This window comes from Notolepis coatsorum (genome assembly GCF_963971535.1).
Source record: "Notolepis coatsorum genome assembly, chromosome: 9".
Lineage (NCBI taxonomy): Eukaryota > Metazoa > Chordata > Actinopteri > Aulopiformes > Paralepididae > Notolepis > Notolepis coatsorum.
In genome coordinates, this window is record NC_140173.1 from 7,858,189 (window position 1) to 7,879,929 (window position 21,741).

A 21,741-nucleotide genomic window follows, 5' to 3' on the forward strand; every position below is an offset into this window, starting at 1 on the left:
TCTGTCTATACATACCTGCACATAATCCTTTTACATATCTGTAGATACTATATCTATATCTACATATCTCTTACCTACTCTTACTAGTTAAGCTGCTGGCCAGTATGACTACCATACTGTCTTTATACCTGTATCACTGTTTAATCACCTGTACATTGTATATTACTATTGCACTTTACTGTTATATTTGCACTCTGGTTGGATGCCAAACTTATTTTCGTTGTACTGTACTTGTGCTGTATAATGACAATACATTTTAATTTAATCTAATCTAAATCTATTCTACAGACATAATTAAACATCTTTGTATGGTACATGCAACAGTCACACATTATTCTTATGGAAATAAGAATAATTAAACTATTATCATTCCCTCTAATATTGTGAATCATATCGCAATTGGAATATCAGTAAAAAATAATCACAATTAGATATTTGTTTCCAAAATGGTTGAACTCTAGTCTAGTGTATACAGGGTGTCTTTATGGCATGTGTCATACATGCTCTCACTACAACATCTCAAACAGCATGTTATAACTGCTTTTACTACAACATATAAAACAGCATGCTATTTTTGCTTTCACTACAACATGTAGTGCTAGACTAAGGCTCCCAAGATGTAGCACTGAACGGCACAGGAAGTCCTTCATTCCGACAGCCATCAGACTTTATAATGCATCACTGTGCCTCACTGCATCACTGAGCACAGGGTGACAGTACTATCTTCCTGGACCTTTACTTTACTTTTAAACCGACATTGTACAAATTTACACTTACTGTATATTTTATATTAGAATGTAACATAGGAAATGTATATCCCGGACCGTATTTTATTCTTAGGCTTATTGTTATTCTTATACCTAAATGTTTACTGTTTACTGTGATCGATTTGTAGTACCAAATTTCCCTCGGGATGAATAAAGTATTTCTATTCTATTCTATTCTATTTCTATTCTATAACATATAAAACAGCATATTATACCCCTGCTATCACTACAACATCCAAACAGCATGTTATATCTGCTATCACTACAACATCCAAACAGCATGTTATATCTGCTGTCACTACAACATCTCAAACGGCATGTTATACCTGCTGTCACTACAACATCTCAAACGGCATGTTATACCTGCTGTCAATACAACATCTCAAATAGGGATGCACCGATCCGACTTTTTCAGTCCTGACCATGAAAACTTTCAACCACGTGTACGACTACGCACCCACCTGCCTGACCATGCCCACATCTGCTCACATATAAGGGGGGTCATGGCCATACTACCTTCTGACCTTCCCCAGTCTTTCACCGCCGAAACGGAAGACCGTGGGGTCCTCAGTGAGTCAGAGCAGAACGCTCGCCATAATTCATATAACTAGGGTTATAGGATAACCTTCGTTATATTTCATTTATGGCTTTGCGCTCTGCTACAAGAGTGGAGCAGAGCAGAAAGCTCGACAGATGTACCCGCTGAGGCCCCCTACAACCATCAGAATACCAGGGAGGATCCGGGCCCCCCGGCCCCCCCTAGTGAGGGACGGGAGGGAGACCGGACCCGACTGTGCGAAGAGGGTTTAGCACCTCAAACGCACAGGGTGAGCAGACCGTGGGACTTACCTTCCTATAGAAGGGCCCGTGACTACTCGGACGCGCATCCTGCATGCCACCAGGGAACGGACGTGAAGCAAAAAAAAACCGCCACAGCCCCCAACATCGCAGGGTCGGGGTCAAAAAGCCCCAACCCTGTGGCAAGGCCGTAGCAGCGGGCCCCAGCCCCAGGCCACATCCCGGGGGTCAGGACCCCCTGAAAAAGGGGTCTGGCGAGGTCAACGAGGCCGCGGCATCGAGACCCCACCAGGCGGTCAGTGGTGACAACACTCCTCACATCGCCAGCGTTATCGGACAAGGCCTAAAACAGGTGAAGGCCCCTCTCCCCCTGGCACGCCGCTCCGAAGCGCTTCCAAGGAGGCTTCCCCCCCACAATGTCGTGGGGCCAGCCGGCGCGCCGGGGAGACAACCCTCCAATGAGGTTGATCCCTCAATCCAGGTCGACAGGTCTTAAGAGCAGAACTCGACCTGCGCCTGGAGCACTGCGGACTAGACAGGCGCCTAAGGGGCCTACTGTAAGAACAGTATCCCGGCGGAAAGGGTGTTCGGTATGCCGTGCACCATGTCACAATCTCATGGGGCGACGAACCTCGCAGAGTCGGAGTTAGCCAACTCCGCCAGCGAACAGATTCCACCACGAACCCTGACCCTGCCAATTTATTAATCCCGCAGGGTCGAGGTTCAGAGAAAGAGTTTGACACAATTGGCAGACGTTATGAAGATGCGGGGGCATACTCTCGGGCAGCCGGGGTCAGACCCGGGCTCAACCTGAGAGTCGACTCTGCTACCAACACACCGGAGAGACAACCCCCCTATGTTTATTAACAGAGAGTGGTTGCTCCCTTAACCCACTAAGAAACCCGGAAACATAACTGCGCATATACACAGGCTATACAATGCAGTTCAAGCGTTTCAGGTTTAAAAAGGGTTAACCCAGGCCACAGGTCATTGAGGGGGAGGCCCGACCTGGGCCTGGAGGACCGGGACCTACACAGGGATGCATAGAGGAGTTGACAGAAACAGCCTCCCCGACAGCCCCCTCCCATCCCCGGCTCAGCAGGGAGGGAGGGGCGAAATGAATGGAGAAGGACCACCCACCTAACATTGTGCAAAAAAGTACAGTATGGACCAATGCCCACCACCGTTAAGGGCAACTCGTAGTGACATCTATATGACACACACATCTATGACATCAACCCCTGTGACGTCCGGCCCGCCCAGGCATTTTCCCCCAGGAAAAGCTCAGGGTCCTTTGGGGCACCAGAATTTGTCTGCGCCCCGGCAGACAACGGGTTAAACTGATCCGGTCCGGCGCGACCAGGACAAGTCCCGTGCCCTCGTCACGCCGCCGCCCCCAGTCCTAAGAGGGGGGTAGGTATGCGTGTCGATCCAAAAACATCACACCGAGACGGTCAGTACACGAACGCACTGCTCCCGGTGGCCCACCCAACAGGCGTGAGACCCCCCTGCCAATGTTTTGATCTACTCCATCATCTCCCCCCGGAGATGTACGTGAGCCCTCGAGTCTAACCTAGTGCACTGGCGCTCGGTAGAGACAAAAATCTCCTTCCCAGCCGACCGCATAAAAAATGCAGTTTTTATGATGTTGGGCAACCAAGGCGCGCCGGTCCCACAAACGCGTGTAGTCTTTTACCAACAAACTTGCAGTTCCGCGTTCGGGTTCTGCGATCTGATTGGCCACTGACGTACGCTCTCTCTACGCCCAAACAGCGCGTTACGCTTCCATCAACACAACATAAATGTTCAAAACACAACAAGACAGTTTGCATCACTTCCCACGGTTCTCAGCACTTATTCTACCGGTAGTGCGGTAGTTGTTGCCACGGTATTGGGTCTTTGGGTGAATACTTCATTGGGGGGGAAGAAGAACACTGATAGCGGTGTGTGGACCGTCCTGCGAGCCCCAGACCACCGCCCCGCGAGCCCCAGGCCACCGCCCCGCGAGCCCCAGACCACCGCCCGCGAGCCCCAGGCCACCGTCCCGCGTTTATTTCACGGCTCTGGCTTATGTGCGAAGAACTTGCCACCCGCTATTTTTACCTCTACCCTTAAGCAAAGAAAAAATATCAGACTAAAGAGAGGGACTCAAAAGGTCCTTGGTTCATATGCTACATATGTACAACTCTGTAAGATAACACCCAGACCAGTTGTGGACTCAATGCTACGTTTACCTAAACGTATTACATGAAACACACACAACTCTCATCATACAATAAAACCCCAAGTTCACTTTTACTCACGTAAGAAAGAACGCTGTCTTAAGTAGAGATAAGGACATACGCCTTGGCTAAGTGCTAGAACTACAGGCCTTGCTAAGTTATACACAATAGCGACCAACGCAAATGTTCAGAGAAAACTGCACAAACTCTCCAAGAACGCAACCCCAGCATTCTTAGCTGTGGGCTTAAAATTGCACATGTCGTATCCCCCAAAATTCAGTGAACCAACACACGTTTCGTTAACAAAAAATAGTCCCTCTTCAGGAGGGACCCTTTATTTAATAAACTAAATCATATTTGGGGGGGGGAGCAGGGCAGGGGCAGCAGGGGTGTCGGGCCGGGGGAAGTGGGGTTGGAGAACGGACCGCTGCTCCTCCATGTCCCTGCAGGCTGAAGTCATCTCCTGCATCGCCGAGCCAAAGAGCCCAGCGTCGGAGAGGGGGACCATGAGGAGGGGGATCCTCCGTTGATCCGTCACCGCCGCCTGCTCCAGCCACAGGTGGCGCTGGATCAGAGTGGCCAGGGCGCGCTGTTTCCCCGCAGCTATCGCCTGTAGCTGCGTGAGGTGCAGGATGGCTCCTGTCGCTTGGGCGTGGAGGTACTTCTGGTGGTCGTCCAGTACCACCCCGCCCGTCATCAGCCCCGACATGAAGCGTGCCAGCTGCGCGATGTTGGAGGTCGCAGCCAGGCTCTGTGTCGAGGCGATGAACACCTGGTCACTCCACATAGCCAACTGCTTAGCCGACTTCCCCTGGGGAATTGGCTTTCTTAACGGCTCCCACACCATCTCGGGGCAAAGAATGGATGCCATCGGGCTATCAAGTCGAGGCACCCCTTCCTTCAACCCCTGGACCAAACCCACCACCCGCGTGAAAGGCACGTAGGTGGAGGTAAGGCCGACGATGCGGGGAATTACCTGTCCCTGTGCCACGTAAGCCTCCATCGATGGGAAGAATGGGCAGACAACGCCTGCCTCCCTCACAGGACGACGTTGCCAGAGATGACCTATCATGTCATCAGGGACAGGTGCCGGCAGTGGCTGCGGCACACCGTTAGTACGGGCGGCTGCCGCCATGAGCTCGGGGAACAAGGCGCGCAACTCCCCTTGCACACCTTCTTCCACTTCGCTCGCATCCCTCGCGTTCGGGAGGCTACACTCACTGTCTCCGTAGGATAGGCGGGAGCCAGCATCCGGTGCGGCTGATAGCAGGGCATCTCGTCTCGGGGGTGGAGATTTTAACCCAGTCCTGGAGTACGAGGCTCTCCAGGAAGACACAGCACCCTCTACCACTCCCCGAGGGGGAGAGTGCTCTGTCTCCACCGGAGCTTCGAACAGGAATGCCCCCGCCCCCTCCATGTAATCTTCAGTTTCCATCGGACGCGATGGAGAGTAGGCGAGGGAATCCCCGCTCGGTGCCAGCTCAACACAGCCGCTAAGCCGTCTGCCCCCGCTGCTCACCGCCATATGACGAGAATGAGCAGAGGCGAAGAGCCTGCGTCGCAAATCCCCGGCCACCAGAGGGACTGCCAGCCTGCCAGCTGACTGCCCTCCGGCGGGGGGGAACCAGAACCGGAACTCGGCCACCTCACAGGAGATGGGAGCTCGACAGTCCCTCGGCGACGCACACTCTCCTCCGGACGCCGCACCTGCCTGCCACAACCGTGGAGCCAGGGACGCCCCGTGACGCATGGAGGAAGCCGCGACAGTGAATCGCTGGTGGAGGCCAGAACGATAATCGCCTAAGCTCTCTGGTGGTGAAGACATTATCCTTTTCTTTTTCTCGAAAAATTTGTGAGAGAGAGAAAAACAAAATTACAATGTCAACGCAGCTCCTTTTACCAAACAACTACTTTTAGCACTAAACTTAAAGCGGTGCTATACACGGACTTCGCAGTGGTGAAAGTAGGGAAGGAGCTGGTAGTATGGCCATGACCCCGCTTATATGTGAGCGGATGTGGGCGTGGTCAGGCAGGTGGGTGCGTACACGTGGTTGAAAGTTTTCATGATAATATATGATTAAAGGGATAGTTCCAATAAAGCAGAGCGCAAAGCCATAAATGAAATATAACATTACTTTCCTAACTTAGTGAAACAAAATGTAACAAATTAACACAGATATAAATGTACTGAATTGTTATTTATTATTTTATTTATTATAATATAATATTATTATATACAAAAAAAGAAATCCGATATTTTAGTCATATCGGGGCCGATATCCGATATCAATATTGGATCGGTGCATCCCTAATCTCAAACGGCATGTTACACCTGCTGTCACTACAACATCTCAAACGGCATGTAATACCTGCTGTCAATACAACATCTCAAACGGCATGTTATACCTGCTGCTCATGTGTTTCTGAAGGAGCTCCACACTGGCACGGTTTATCATGAGGTACTGGGCTTCATTCACCAAGGAGAGGGCAGCAGGAGTCGTCCCTAGCAACCCAGAGAGTCACTTGGATGTTGAATTGGCTAAATGTTTCCACACTGATCATTGCATTTATATAGCCCTTTTTTCTAGACAGACTCAAAGCGCTTTTTTACAATGTAGGGTGGAAATTGCCTCCTTCACCACCATTGTGTAGCACCCAACCTTGGGATACACAGGCTCAATGGCTGTCCGGCACACATCACACTACACAATGGCTGAAAGGCTCAGAAGACAGGGTTGATATCAGCCAATTAAGGGGGGGTGGGTGATTAGGTGGCCTTGATGTCAGAGACCTGATTGGAATTTTGGCCAGGAACGCCAGGGAACCCCCTACTCTTTACAATAGACGTCCTGGGTTCTTTAATGACCAAATTCAGTCGGGACATCTGAGCTGACAGCAAAGCAAAAGAAATATACAGTATACATGTACAAATAAATAAACTACATTCCATTAATCGTTTTTTTTTTTATGTTGCTGCAGCAACACGTGATAATATCACGTCTCCTTCAACTGCACATTAGACTAAACATGGTGTTTTGGATTATGTTTGCTAAACATTTCACCTGTTCAAGCCACCTAATCTCCCCCAAGGTGTATGAAACGGAAAGGTTATATTGTAAGACATCGGTGGAAACGTCACCCGACACCAACGTGGCACAGTAATAAATCCATTCGTATTAAACCGAATGTACAACGTACAAGCTCGCCCCCAGAAGAAAAACGGCTACCTCCACTGGGACCCTTTTTCTTCATGTCTCGGGTGAAGTCAGGACTTTGTCTTATCAGCCGGCAGGGCTGTCCAAGGAACTGTGACAGCCACGACGCTGCCTCTTCCCCACAGTCCACAGCCTGCACTCTGGGGAGGAGGAGGATTACATGCAAGGAGTCTCCAGGGAAATCTCTGGGGCTTTTACACCTCACACTGGGTTCGCTCTTCAGTAGCGACCAACAAGATCTAATCTTGGAAACCCGAAATAAATAGCCTTTTTCTCACTCAAGACTTTTCACGTCAGGAAAGATGAATGTCTCTTTATTGTAATGCTTTTTTTCTTTTGACACAATGGAAAATAATATGCATTTAAGAGTGAAAATTGTAGCAATGTAAGAAAATTGGAACAATGACACAATAAAATGATAAAAGTAAAAACAATGCTTATATCGCAGTGTAAATGGTATTTTCCCCACAGTATATCAGCTATTTCAACTATTCCACTTTCAGCATCAACTCACCTGTCACCACAGACCTTACTCTGACAGACCCTGGGGTGTGTTGGAGTATTGTTTCCCAAGGGAACTGAAACATTACCCATTCCTGTGGGGAAAGGGGAGAGAAAAAGCTCTATTTAAAAAGATCCTCACAGCTTGTAAACTCATTTTCTAAAGGGTGCTGAATATAATTTACATTTGATCAAACACTGAAACAAGTCATGGCAAACATTGGGATGAGAATCCACATCCGGAAATGAATGAATGTTAGCATAACCTTTTCACAACGAATGTTGATAATTCAGACTCACAATTATCTTTCTAACGAAAGAGCATACATTCTCAACGGTTTATCAAAAAGACAGGATGTAAGAAACATTTTACATTTGGGAGAAAATCCAGTCTGAAATTAATGAATTAGAAGTAACAGAACCAGACACGTCATTGATGGGTAAACACGGCTGCAGCTGATAACATGAATAATGGGTCCGTTCCATGTAGGTGTGCCAGTATGGACAATACACCATTATTATAATAATAATAATAATAATAATAATAATAATAATAATAATAATAATAATAATAATAATAATAATAATAATAATAATAATAATAATAATAATAATAATAAACCCACACAAACGGCACAATCATACTCCCTTATTCAATAACAATGCACTCTTAATTAAAAAACGACCTATAAGATAAGAGCAAGGCATACACTCATTAGGGGATGTTTTTAACAAACAGGGTTTTTGTAGTGATAAAGAAATACGCAAAAAATTTAATCTCACCAAGTCCACATGGCTTTTTTACATACAGTTACAGCTATGTTTGAAGTCTCACGGTGTTCCATTAGACATACCAATTGAACACCACAGATACCACAAATTCTTCTACGAAAGAGAGACATCGAGAGGTTTTGTTTCAGATTTTTATCATCAATTACTAACGTCCTCGTATGAAACCCTCCAACTAGACTCTGTCTGGAGGAGGGATATACCAGACCTGGAAAATGACTTTGATTGGCAAGGAGCCTGGGCAAATGTCCGACTTACATCAAGGAACCCGGATCATCAACAAATCAATCTTAACTATATTCACAGGACATATTTGACTCCTATAAGACTGTGCAGAATGGGGCTTAAACAAGACTCCAAATGCTCCCAATGTACAAATGTGGACGAAGGGACATTTATGCACAAATTTGGGACTGCCCACCAGTTAAGGCATTCTGGAAAGATGTGACCCAACAAGTATCAAAACTCGTATCTTGGAATATACCTGTACACCCCTCGGTATTACTATTGAATGATGTTTTTGAGTTTGCAGTGAATCCACAGCTAAAGAGATTGGTTTTATCGGGTATCACAGTAGCTAAAAAGCTGATCGCATCACGCTGGTTTCAACCGGAAAAAATTTGCCGGAAAGTTTGGTTTCTTACATATCTCGATGTGATTTATCAAGAAATATCTACAGCAAGAATTCTGGGTCTCAATGAATCCAAAATGTCAATGTGGTTAGAAGTGGTGGAGAGAATAAAAGCTAGCTTATAATGGTAGTGTCTGGTTAGGTGCGAGGGATAGTGGAGGTACTTCCCAAGGTGGGGTCCGGGAGGGGGGGGTTCGAGCTGGAGCATATGTGTGTAGGTTTTTAGATAACAGGTATTAGGGGTATATCTTATATAAGACAATTAACTAAAATGTGATCTCATTGGATGTGCTCTGACAATTAATGCTTGTATATCTTATCGTGTGTTGTCATGTTTGTTTATGTGTTTGTTTAAAAAGAAAAAAAAAAAAAAATAATAATAATAATAATAATAATAATAATAATAATAATAATAATAATAATAATAATAATAATAATAATAATCAACTTTATTTGTATAGCACCTTTCATACAAGAATTGCAGCCCAAAATGCTTCACAGCAGTAATGTAGACACAATAAACATAGGCAAAAAATTTGCACAAATTGGCATAATTATAGACATGCATAACATTTGTATTGATACTAAAACCTCCCGGAACATATGTAATATATTTCTGACATTCAAATCTATAAAAGACTATTAGCAGGTTTCTGCTAATAACCATTAGTAGTATGGTTTTGTGGTTGGCCATGTTGGCATGCAGTAGCTGATGTTTTTCTTGACCCTTTGTCCCTGTGTTTGTTTGTACTCATCTATGGCAGCGTCCTTCGCCGACCCCGGCCCGACTGACCTGATGCCTGCAGAAGTAGTTGGTTTGAGGGCAGGTGAACTTCTGGGTGAATAAGACACAAGCGTGGCTCTCTCTTCTGGCTCAGACAAACACCATTCCCATTCACCACCATCCACCCTCTGTCATGTAGCAATCCTGAAGGCCCCAAGGGCCAGTCATAGACCTGCATTAACAACAGCACAGCTCTGTGAGAAAGACAGGTTTGTGTACGTGCGTGAGTGAGTGATGGAGAGAGTGAAATGGCCAAACCTCAAATGCTCCACATGATTTGACGGGGTATATGTAGATATTGGTCAGAGTGTAGGCCATCCCACAATTGCTTGCGTCTTCAGCAATAGCTTTGCCTTCATATCCGTTCGACGGTTGTTCTATGAGGCCACGTCTCTCATCCACCAGGTCATGTCTGCCGCTGGTCATTTTGTTTGGAAGATTCCTGTTGGAGCTTTGGGATGGTGTGGCTCTCTTCAGTCTCTCTAGTCTAACTTGGTCCACTTTCACTGGTTTCTCGACAAAGCAGTCGACGACAAAGTTGAGGAAGTTCTGACAGTCTTCAAAGGTCGACATGTAGCCAAAGGACACCCGCACAGATCCCGTTGGTTGGCCGTCCACTAGGTCTATGTCGTCTCCACACACGTGGCCAGCCTTGAGGAGCAATGACAATGTCATGTTGATACAAATACTCTACTTTGTCATGGCTAAAGTTCTATGTACCACTGCTGTCATGTGAAATGTTATATATTGACCTAAAATGAACCGTCCCTGAGCAATCTTACCATTTAGATTAACTTGTTTTTATATGTCATGCCCATGAGCCAGGGGCGGAGTCTCATCTATAAAGGTAGGTGATAACATTTGCCACACCCTTTTCTATTTGTCTTTTATTATTATTATTATTATTATTATTATTATTATTATTATTATTATTATTATTATTATTATTATTATTATTATTATTATTATTATTATTATTATTATTATTATTATTATTATTATTATTATTATTATTATTATTATTCTTTTTATAAAAATCTATAAAATAAAAAGTATATTTTACGTTCGCAAATTTCGCACCACATATCAGGCATACAGGTAAGCCTTTTGTTGACTAAATATCTTAGTTGATGAAATATTTTTTTCATTTCAGTGTCACAGTATGACAGCGATCTCCAAAATAAGAGAAAAAGAAATATTCAAATTATTATTATTTTTTGGCCAGGGAGCCGCAGCTGATTGGCTAAAGAGTACTCTAGTAGCCTCCAGCTCCAAAAAGGATTCTCCGGCGCTGCAGCTGGACCCTATTGGTATAACGTTACTACTGTGCTTTGGTCATATCACATTCAGCAAGCCCTCAGCTCGAATACGCATTGAATCAATGTTATAAGACATTGATATCAGGAGCTATCTGTAGCTACTGCTAGCCGGCTAGATGACGTTAAGACAACTATTTAGTTCAATCGGACATTTCGTTTTTGAACTGTGAACTAACGTCAGCTAACGCAAGCTAACACAAGCTAACGGAGGTATCAACATGGACTACTAGACTTGCTGGAGCATTTGTTTATATCCGGAGCTATCAGTAGCTAGCCGGCTAAATACCGTTAGACAATGCCTACTAAAAGTGAATAGTTGACTGGGTAATTTTGTTTAAACAGTAACGATAGCTAGGTAGCTAACGTTAGCTCAGGTCGAATGCACTATAGACTCGAGCAGAGGAGCCGCCTCTCAGTCCTCTGTGTTTACAAACTGTACACGGGTGCGGGCGGGGCTAGGGAGCAGCGGCAGTTTGCAGGTCCTGTGCGTCTGAGACAGACAGCGAGTGAGATCTCCACTTGATCGGTTTCCGCGATCGGCGAATATGACTCATTATCGGAATTCACCAATCGCATATTTATACTGATTATCGGCCGATAACAATCGGTGGCCGATCGATCGGGGCATCCCTAGTTCTGAGTATACAGGTACATGTTCTGTTTCAGAACTGAGAACACTACTAGAGAATAGAGAATAGAGACATTTGGGTATAAAAAAAAATAAAACATTATGTGGGTCCACAAAATCAGTGAAGCAGTTTCAGACTTTATACTTGATGACATCACAAGTTTGATTCTTACTTCTCTGGTTTCTGGCTTTGGGAGAGAGTAGCTCATGTTCATATTAATATTGATTGAAGTTTACAAGGTCATGGAAATAACATACTGGAATTATTCATGTGGGTGTTGTTCCACTTTAAAATCAGTTGAGCAACAAGTACAATACAACAAACGTGCCGAGGAAAAATACAAGCATATCAATGTTCAATTATCAATAGACTCGGATTCCATACATTACAATGGCTTTACATTTAGTGAGAGTAACTAACAAGAGTAACTTGTTATTATATCAATGATATGAAATCGGCATGCGATTGCAACCTGTTCCTGTTTGCTGACGACTCGGCACTCCTGGTCTCTGACAGGGATACGTCTAAAGTGGAAAGTGGCCTGAGCAGTGAAATGAAAAAGATCTGCTCTTGGCTCAGTGACAATAAATTGTCTCTACATCTGGGGGAAACAGAGGCCATACTCTTTGGGTCAAACGCCAACCTAAAGAAATCCCAGGGTTTTAAAATTAGAGTAGGTGAAAACATTATTGAGGATAAAGAGGAGGTCACCTACCTGGGCTTTATTTTAAATAACAAACATTCTAACGAAAAAATGGCACAAAAAGTGGTCAATCAAAAAACCAAATTTTTATTTAGAATTTCCTCGTTCATAAATAGGAACGCTCTGAGGACCCTAGCTGGAGCCCTCATCCAATGTCACTTTGACTATGCTTGCACTTCATGGTACAGCAACATATCCAAACAAATTAAGACAAAGCTCCAGACCTCCCAAAACAAACTAGTGAGACTCCTGCACAACCTTCACTTTAGGACTCACCTAACGCCAGCCCACTTTAGCAGTCTGGGATGGCTTAGGGTTGAGGAAAGGGTACACCAGCTTAAAATGCTACTGGTTTTTAAAGTACTGAAAGAAACGGTCCCCAAGTACCTAGTAAATTATTTTAATAAAGTAGGAGATGTCCACAAACACGCCACAAGAGGAAGCCCCACGGACCTGGTCCCGCCGAGAGTCAGGACATGCATGGGGAAAGATGCATTTTTTTACTCTGCTACTGTAATGTGAAATGCCCTGCCAACATTCATAAAACTCCTGAACTCCCCTCTCGGATTTAAATCCGCCCTAAAAACATGGCTCAGCAGCAACTCAAATTGGTCTTAATATGGTTTTTATCTCTTTTATCATAACTTGGCTTTTATTTCTCTTTATCATGAGTTGCTTTTAAGGGTTTGCGGATTTTCTTTTAACATTAGTTGACTGTATGAGTTGTCAGGTTGAGGTGTTATTATAAAAAAAATTAGGATGTGTCCTGTCTAGTGTACATGTCCATTTGTGTTTTTGTGCCTTTTATGTTCCATGTATGGACCACAATGGAAAAAAGCCTTGGCTTTATTGTGTTTTATCCATTTTTGACCAGCGTGTTGACACTGTTATTGTTTGTCTTTCAAAATGTTTGTCCTACGATTGTGTCAAAATAAAGTATTCAATCAATACCCTATTCACGTCAGGAATACCGTCAAATCAGAACGGCTTAGTTGAGTGAGGGAAGATCTCGTGAACTCGAGACTAGACTGATGAGTCAATATGGTAATTAGTGAGTAATTTGGGCAACTTTACACAATTGCTGTGAGTCTATTGAACACATCTGTAAGTTTTTTTTTCAAAATAATTCATTGTTTTATATTTCTAATCAAGTACTCAAAAGCATAATTTTTCAGCCTCAGGATTTCAGGCTGTTATTGGATGGGCTCCGCCCATAAGCGCTTTCAGTGACAGTCACCCACACAGCGTGATACATACGAGAGAGAGCGAGAGCGAGAGAGAGAGAGAGAGAGAGGAGAGATGCGTCCCCGACACACACGCAGTCAAGTTTGTGTGTGTGTGTGTCCCCGATGAGGGAGAGAGATGGCGCACACACATTTACACACACTTCTGCAGTCCCTCCCGCCGTCCCTCTCTCTCTCTCTCTCTCTCCTCGCACGTTCTCTGCCTGTCAAACCCCGCTTGAGGAAGTGTCGGGTTACACTATGCCTACGTCCCAGATACACACGCAGTCAAGTTTGTGTGTGTGTGTGTCCCCGACGAGGGAGAGAGATGGCGCACACACATTTACACACACTTCTGCAGTCCCTCCCGCCGTCCCTCTCTCTCTCTATCTCTCTCTCTCTCCCTCTCGCTTGTTCTCTGCCTGTCAAACCCCGTTTGAGGAAGTGTAGGGTTACACTGCACTACAACCATAGAGGGGGCGTTACTGCAGATCAGTACCCTATTCACATCAGGAATACCGTCAAATCAGAAGGGCTTAGTTGAGTGAGGGAAGATCTCGTGAACTCGAGACTAGACTGATGAGTCAATATGGTAATTAGAGACACAGACCCATTGATACTAACCCCTATTGCTATAAAACAATGGTAAATACTGAAAAAAGCCATTTATAATGCATGTCCCCTTTAAAGGTCCCATGCATTATAAATGGCCTTTTCCAGTGTTTAGCATGGTTTCTTAGCAATGTGGGATTATATCAATGTGGTCTGTGTCGTTAATTATCATATTGACTCATCAGTCTAGTCTCGAGTTCACAAGATCTTCCCTCACTCAACTAAGTCGTTCTGATTTGACGGTATTGCTGACGTGAATAAGGTACTGATTTGCAGTAATGCCCCCTCTATGGTTGTAGCGCATAGTGTAACCCGACACTTCCTCAAACAGGTTTTGACAGAGAGGCGGAGAACGAGCGAGCGAGAGAGAGATAGAGAGGGAGAGAGAGAGAGAGAGGGACCGGCGGGACCGCGTGCAGGAGTGTGTGTGCGCCGTCTCTCTCCCTCGTCGGAACATTTACACACAAACTTGACTGTGTGTGTGTCTGGGACGCATCTCTCCTCTCTCTCTCTCCCTCGTCGGAGCATTTACACACAAACTTGACTGGGTGTGTGTCAGGGACGCATCTCTCCTGTCTCTCTCCCTCGTCGGAGCATTTACACACAAACTTGACTGCGTGTGTCGGGGACGCATCTCTCCTCTCTCTCTCTCCCTCGTCGGAGCATTTACACACAAACTTGACTGGGTGTGTGTCAGGGACGCATCTCTCCTGTCTCTCTCCCTCGTCGGAGCATTTACACACAAACTTGACTGCGTGTGTGTCGGGGACGCATCTCTCCTGTCTCTCTCCCTCGTCGGAGCATTTACACACAAACTTGACTGCGTGTGTGTCGGGGACGCATCTCTCCTCTCTCTCTCTCCCTCGTTGGAGCATTTACACACAAACTTGACTGCGTGTGTGTCGGGGACGCATCTCACCTCTCTCTCTCTCCCTCTCTCTTGCTCGTTCTCTCTCTCTCTCTCTCTCTCGTATGTATCACGCTGTGTGGGTGACTGTCACTCAAAGCGCTTATGGGCGGAGCCCATCCAATAACAGCCTGAAATCCTGAGGCTGAAAAATTATTGTGTTTTATTTTTTTATTATTTTTTAAACAAACATATAAACAAACATGACAACACACGATAAGATATACAAGCATTATTAACAGTGCACATCCAATGAAATCACCATATAGTTAAATGTCTTATACAGGATATACCCCCAATACCTGCTATCTAATACCCTACACACATATGCTCTAGCTCGTACCCCCCCCCTCCCGGACCCCCCATTGGATAATCCATCCATTATCCCACGCTCCTAACCAGACACTACCATTATATGCTAGCTTTTATTATCTCCACCACTTCTAACCACATTTTCATTTTTGATTCATTGAGACCCAAAATTCTTGCTGTAGATATTTCTTGATAAATCACATCGAGATATGTAATAATCCAGACCTTTCGGCACATTTTCTCCGGTTGGAACCATCGTGATGCTATCAGCTTTTTAGGCTGAAAAATTATGCTTTTGAGTACTTGATTAGAAATATAAAACAATGAATTCTTTTGAAAAAAAAACGTATAGATGTGTTCAATAGACTCACAGCAATTGTGTAAAGTTGCCCAAATAGTGCAAGGAATAGCAATGCATGTCCCCTTTAATTTCATACCACACTGGTTGTTTGCCGCACTTTACTCTTTACTTTACTCTCGTCTGTCGGCTCCGGGCTGCATTTTTCACCGATCATCCAATACATTGTTTGAAAGTTGAATTTGCTGCCTTTCGATCGTCACCACACTCAGCCTATTGCGTGCTTAGGGTCTCGAGTTAAAAGGCGAAATATCCGGCGAGCGTCATTTGACAAGCCTTTCCGACAGTGACCATGTTTCAGCACCAGGCGCTGTCTCACCGACTTTATTCATGGTAAGCAAGCGCTACATTGCACCTCGCTGCCTATACCTGTTATTCACTCTCATTCTCTCAACATGGATACAACTAAGTATAATAAGCATTCTTTAGGTGGTGGTAGTTTCTCTGTTTGGACATTATAGCTTAAATATATAGCCTAGCCTATAGTCGGTCTGATATATATATTAAAAGAAATCATATTCTCAAAATAATCTGACGGGCCAGATGTTATTGCTGGCGGGCCAATTTCCAGACCAAGGTATTAGGGATGGACAGGATTATTTGAATATTGGACTATTTGAAATTACTCAAACTGGTATTCGACTATAGCCGATTGTTTTGTTGTGTCAACTGCACTGATCTTTCCATTTATTTATTGACAAATAAATGGAAAACATAATTATGATTATTAGGATGTTTAGTGAAGACGAGGATCACAGAAGTCGAGTACTGCCCTTTAAAAAAAATTGGGTAGTTCGGTTAACCGATTAAAGGAAAATCTTTTAATAGAATATTAGAATATTGATATGCCTTCAAATAGCCATCCCAAATGGTAAATGGACTGCATTTATATAGCGCTTTTATCCAAAGCGCTTTACAATTTGTTCCTCACATTTTACCCATTCACTCACACATTCACACACCGATGGCGGAGGCAAACATGCAAGGTGCCAACCTGCTCATCGGGAGCAATTAGGGGTTGACACACTGCCCGGGAAGAGTGGGAATCGGGAACTGGGAACCTCCGGATTACCAGACGACTGCTCTACTGTCGCCCCATGTGACAAATACAGAAGCAAAACATGAAAACTTGAAACGATTGCACGGCGTAAACCAAGGAACCCAGTGGTAGTCCGTATGGCCGCGTTGACAAGCCAGCTATAGTGCCAGACGCATTCCCATATACCTCTACCAAGCTTTGTTGTACAGACGCCAGTGTGCTGGCTGGCTGGCCATGGGCTGTTGGGCATATCTCATGCTCTATTGTAAGCTAACGTGCCCAAGGGGTGGTACATATGGCTGCACCGTCCAAGTCGCCTAGGGCCTAACAAAAATAATAGTTGGTTTCAGGTTGGTTGTCAGTTTGGCCATGGGTAGGTAGGGAATTTTTTTTTTTTTTTTTTTTTTTTTTTTATATTCTTTCCCACGGCGACTATGGATAGGGAATTTCTTTATTTAATTAACCCTTTCACTGCCACACGACAGAAGGTTAGCCCTTTACTATCACACAACCGACGGCGATGCTCCATCATTAGCATCATTAGCTCCGCGGATGCGGAGCTAATGATGCTAATGATGGAGCATCGCCGTCGGTTGTGTGATAGTAAAGGGCTAACCTTCTGTATTGTCACAGTGAAAGGGTTAACCGGCTGTCGTGTGGCAGTGAAAGGGTTAAAATGTTCACAACAACATGGATGCATGTACTCTGCCAGCATGTTTAATATCCATAATACTAAATGTTTGACTAAGATTTCTATGAAACTTTATTCTAAAAAAAAAAAAAAAAAAAAAAAAAACGGACTTTTTTTTTTTTAATATATAATTTTTTTTTTAAACTCATAAAATATATTGGGTCGCACCTAAATCGGCAGGGTCGGTCGGCAACCTGAAACCAACCATTATTTTTGTTAGGCCTAGAGTGCACAGGGTGACTTATTCTCAAGTATCCCCCTACTGAGTGTGGCCAGACGGTGCCCCGATGCGCTCCAGCTGCATCCAGTTGACCATGGTTCAGAGGCTCCCCCATAGGGCATATTGCACAAAGCCTCTCTGCGGTAACCTGTGCCAGACAGATTGGCTATGCCTCGGTGTAACTTCCCGGGGGTCTAAATTAGTGCCGGGTGGGGGCGGTGGCCCCAGTAGGCATCACAGGGCTGACCTGTTTTCCAAAAGTACAATGGCAGATCCAGACATGGTCCAGACATGACTGGCCAACACAGGCACCATCCTCTCTCTCTCTGTATCGGCACTGATTGGCATGCAGATTATACGAGGTACAGGGGGCTTCAGACTTGGCTGAGGAATTGGAACAAGCTCCACCTCCTTCTCAAAAAGTCATGAAGGGGCAAGCAGTGGCAGTGAGACGCTATCTGTGGCTATTCCAGTCCCGGCTGTGGCAGCAAGACTGGCACTGGCTACCGAGGCTGCCAGTCAGGCCAGTCAGTTCAGGAATGATAGAGATGGAACATTCCTGATGAAGATAAGGGCCTGCTCTACAAGAAGTATGGCTACCTTCTGGGCTGCACTGAAAGGGCTGTCCCTGGAGAACATTTATGCTGCAGCAGCAACCTGGGCTGCCATGCGGGCTATGCCCTTGCAATTTGGCATGGTGAGACCTTCAGGGATGGTCATTTTAGGTCAATATAGAACAGAGGTTATGTATATGTATAACTATGGTTCTATGAGACTGTGTGAATGACCATAGACTAACTTGTTATGGTGAATTTTATGTTTTTTTTTTAATGGGAATTCAAAGTTTTACATGGTCTTTCATGACTTCAGAGGGTTCAGAGGGTAGAATTGCACATGTCTGTCTGGAGATGACGGCAACAATATGGTTCCTATGTTTAGTTGCTCACCTGCTGATTTCTCTTCACTTCTTGGTTGGTGATACCCAGATAGGAGTGGCAGGCCCCAGTGTTGCAGAAGCAACCTGTGCGGACATGGATATTAAAAAGACTAGCCAGCTTGTCCACCTGAGGAGAACAGAATAATTGGGAGTTGTTGCAATAATTCACCAGCAATGCATATGAATGTTGCAATTACATTGTGCTGAAAGTGAAATAAAGCCCAGGGTTTACTGTTCACTGAATGCACCTGAGAGTAACCAATCATTTGCCCATGACAGTCCATCAGATTGAAGTTGAGGATTGCTCCCTGTGTGTGTGGACTCTCAAATTCCCCATCACTGTATATTTGAGCCACCGGTTGGCCGTTACCATGGCAAAGACTTGACAGCAGCATGTAAGTGTAACGTGCCAAGCCAAATGTGTGCAGTTGGATGTTTCCCATGCCTCCTGAAGCAGAAGAGATGGTTAAAGAGAGAATCTGTTGCTCCTGTTTGCCTCAGGCTGATTGTCATGACACTGCAATCATTTTTAGGGGATCCTCTAGTTGCCTACAAAAACCATCCTACAGTATACAGTACCTGTGAGCTTGTGCAGACCTTCGAAACAGTGGTTTAGAGCAATAATGTCCAAGAAAGAGATGGTGCCATCTTCAAACCTTTATCAGGACAAGGATGAATGAGATATTACCAAAGGATGCAAGAGCTATGAATAAATTGTGTTTTCTTTATTTCTCACTGGAAAATCTCTGTGGATAAAATGGTATATTGTATTCTATGTAATATAATACAATATATGAATGCAGGTATCCATACAGAGGTGCGTTGTTTCACCTGTCAGAAATGCTTGCTGTTTGCACGTAATAATCTTCCCCAGCGAGGTAAGCTGCTGCTGTGCCGCCTCCAAAATAGGTCTTTTTCAGTATGGCTGCAGTCTGGTTCCGGATGAGGAGGGCCCCTAGACCTGTGGGGAATCCAAATATCTTGTAGAAGGAGATGGGGATGAAATCAGCAGGGCACTCCTGTAGGTCTAGAGGGGAGCAGCTGACATGGGCGGCTGCGTCCAGCAACACAAACCAGCGTCCCTGGAAGTCACACGCTGGGTAGAGACGTCTTGCCTGGATGCCTTCCACGTAGCTCAGAGGATACTTTCTGCCAGAGAAATTGCTCTGAGCTGGAAAACAAAAGAGGTGTGGTGTCTGGCAACCACTGTCTTTACTCACCGCCTCATCCTTTGCCCTGCTTTCCACTTCTAGCGGTGCAACAGGTAGAGTAACCACCCCCTGCCCTGAAGTCAGTGCTCTGATGCCAACCACGGACGTGTGATTGTCAGTGAGGTAGCAGAACTGACTCCCTGGCTCTGTTGCAGTCTTGGCCCTCCACGGAAAGCTCTCAGCCACTAATTTAAGAGCTGCTGTGCAGCCAGAGATGAAAACAACAGAGTATTCCTCAGGGGTGGTGTTGAAATGCTGCAATACCCTGTAAGAAAATAAAACATTCTCTCTTTCTTTCCCATTTAATTCAGTGTAATCCAAATCTTGTACAGTATGTGGTTCCATGCTTCTGATGACAGGAATTTACCTGTATCTGATGCTCTCCGTGGTGTCATGTGTCAACCTACTGCTGGGGCTATGGCTGTGGGGGTTGCCTATTGGTAAAACAACATAGTAGGGTTTTGGAGAAGAGAGGTAGTGAGGTATGAAGGCTCATCAATGTTATGCTAAGCTATACACAGGCAAAATTCATACTTAACACTTTCACTGCTTCAGTATGCATTTGTATATAATGTGGTAAATATATATAACTCAAGCTAATTGACAATAATATAAATATATTATAATAATATGATATTTAAAGGTGCTGTGTGGTATTTTCTTTTTGTGAAAATAAGTGGTCTACAGTACATGTTAAAATAATATGCTCTACATTCTGACAGCCATCACTGATATAGAGTGTTTGGTCAGTAACATGGGTTTCCCAGTCCCTCTGCTATGCAGTAAAAATAAAATACACTTGATCCAGTCTGACAAAATATGAAATAAAAACTAGCAAATATGTGCTTTATACAGGTAAAATAATATGCCAGTGCAGTAAGCAAATCTGGCTTGAAATAAGGACAAATATCTAGGGTTCTCTCTCCTGATTGGATCAAGTGGAATGGGATACCAGAAAAACAAATGTCTGATTACTGCAGAGCTGAGGGACTGGAAGTACTGTCTATCTATGTATGTCGTGTATGTCATATGTTATGATGAATTGAAAATGGGGGACCCTGATGTAAACAAGACGAAAGTCTTTCTCTGGTCTGCATCCCCTTAACAATTGTGTGTATTGAGCTGTACTGTACTCTACCCATTCTGCAATCTGTTAATAAAGTTTTCAATCAATCAATCAATCAATCAATCAATCAATCAATCAATCAATCAATCAAACCATGTTACTGACCAAACACTATACATGTGACAGTGATGGCCGTCAAAATATAGAGCTATAACACTTATTTGAACAAGATAAAATACCACTTACAGCACCTATAAGCCTGCTTCTCTTACCATACAGGTTCCTTGTCATGTCCTGACAGAAGTCTCTCACCAGTGACTCGGGATACAAAGTTGCACCTGCATGATCCAGGTATGTTATTCCTGTTGAAAGTGTACATGATGGCTATTATTGTATACGACTATGAAACAAATCACGCGACATCGAGCGACTACAATGTGACATTTTTAAGCCTTTCTTTCGCTTGTTGTGAAAATTACCTTTAGTCCTTGAGAATTCCTTTTCAATCACGTCTCGTAAATTCTCCGTATAATCATGACTCCAGACTTCCTTGAAACGTTCGAAGGTGCACAGTTGTTTGAAATCCAGTGATTGTGTTGCCATACTCTGAATATAGATCTATACTACTGGCGAGGTTTAGATGTGTTAGTCAATCATTTGAACAACAGTGGTCTCTCACTGACAAAGTTCTAAGTCCGTTATTAGCATCGTGTCACATGCCAGTTGAGTCTGTTGATGACGAGTTCATAACCAAACGATTGACCTCGCATTCCTCTAGAACAGGAAGGATAGCCTGCTTTGCAAGAT

General features: G+C 44.5%; 1 protein-coding gene across 1 annotated transcript in view; it reads right to left on the reverse strand.

The window, feature by feature from the left end:
• Window positions 1-21,537, reverse strand: part of mocos (molybdenum cofactor sulfurase) — a gene marked incomplete at both ends in the record, with an annotated part of 34,194 nt that extends 12,657 nt beyond the window's left edge. The window contains 12 exons of the mRNA XM_084321251.1: window positions 6,194-6,290; window positions 7,015-7,142; window positions 7,517-7,598; window positions 9,717-9,879; window positions 9,966-10,358; window positions 18,668-18,784; window positions 18,906-19,105; window positions 19,237-19,313; window positions 19,489-20,133; window positions 20,236-20,302; window positions 21,207-21,296; window positions 21,414-21,537. Coding sequence (XP_084177377.1) covers window positions 6,194-6,290; window positions 7,015-7,142; window positions 7,517-7,598; window positions 9,717-9,879; window positions 9,966-10,358; window positions 18,668-18,784; window positions 18,906-19,105; window positions 19,237-19,313; window positions 19,489-20,133; window positions 20,236-20,302; window positions 21,207-21,296; window positions 21,414-21,537 — 2,183 coding nt within the window. The remainder of the gene's footprint in view (window positions 1-6,193; window positions 6,291-7,014; window positions 7,143-7,516; window positions 7,599-9,716; window positions 9,880-9,965; window positions 10,359-18,667; window positions 18,785-18,905; window positions 19,106-19,236; window positions 19,314-19,488; window positions 20,134-20,235; window positions 20,303-21,206; window positions 21,297-21,413) is intronic.
• Window positions 21,538-21,741: the final 204 nt, after the last annotated feature.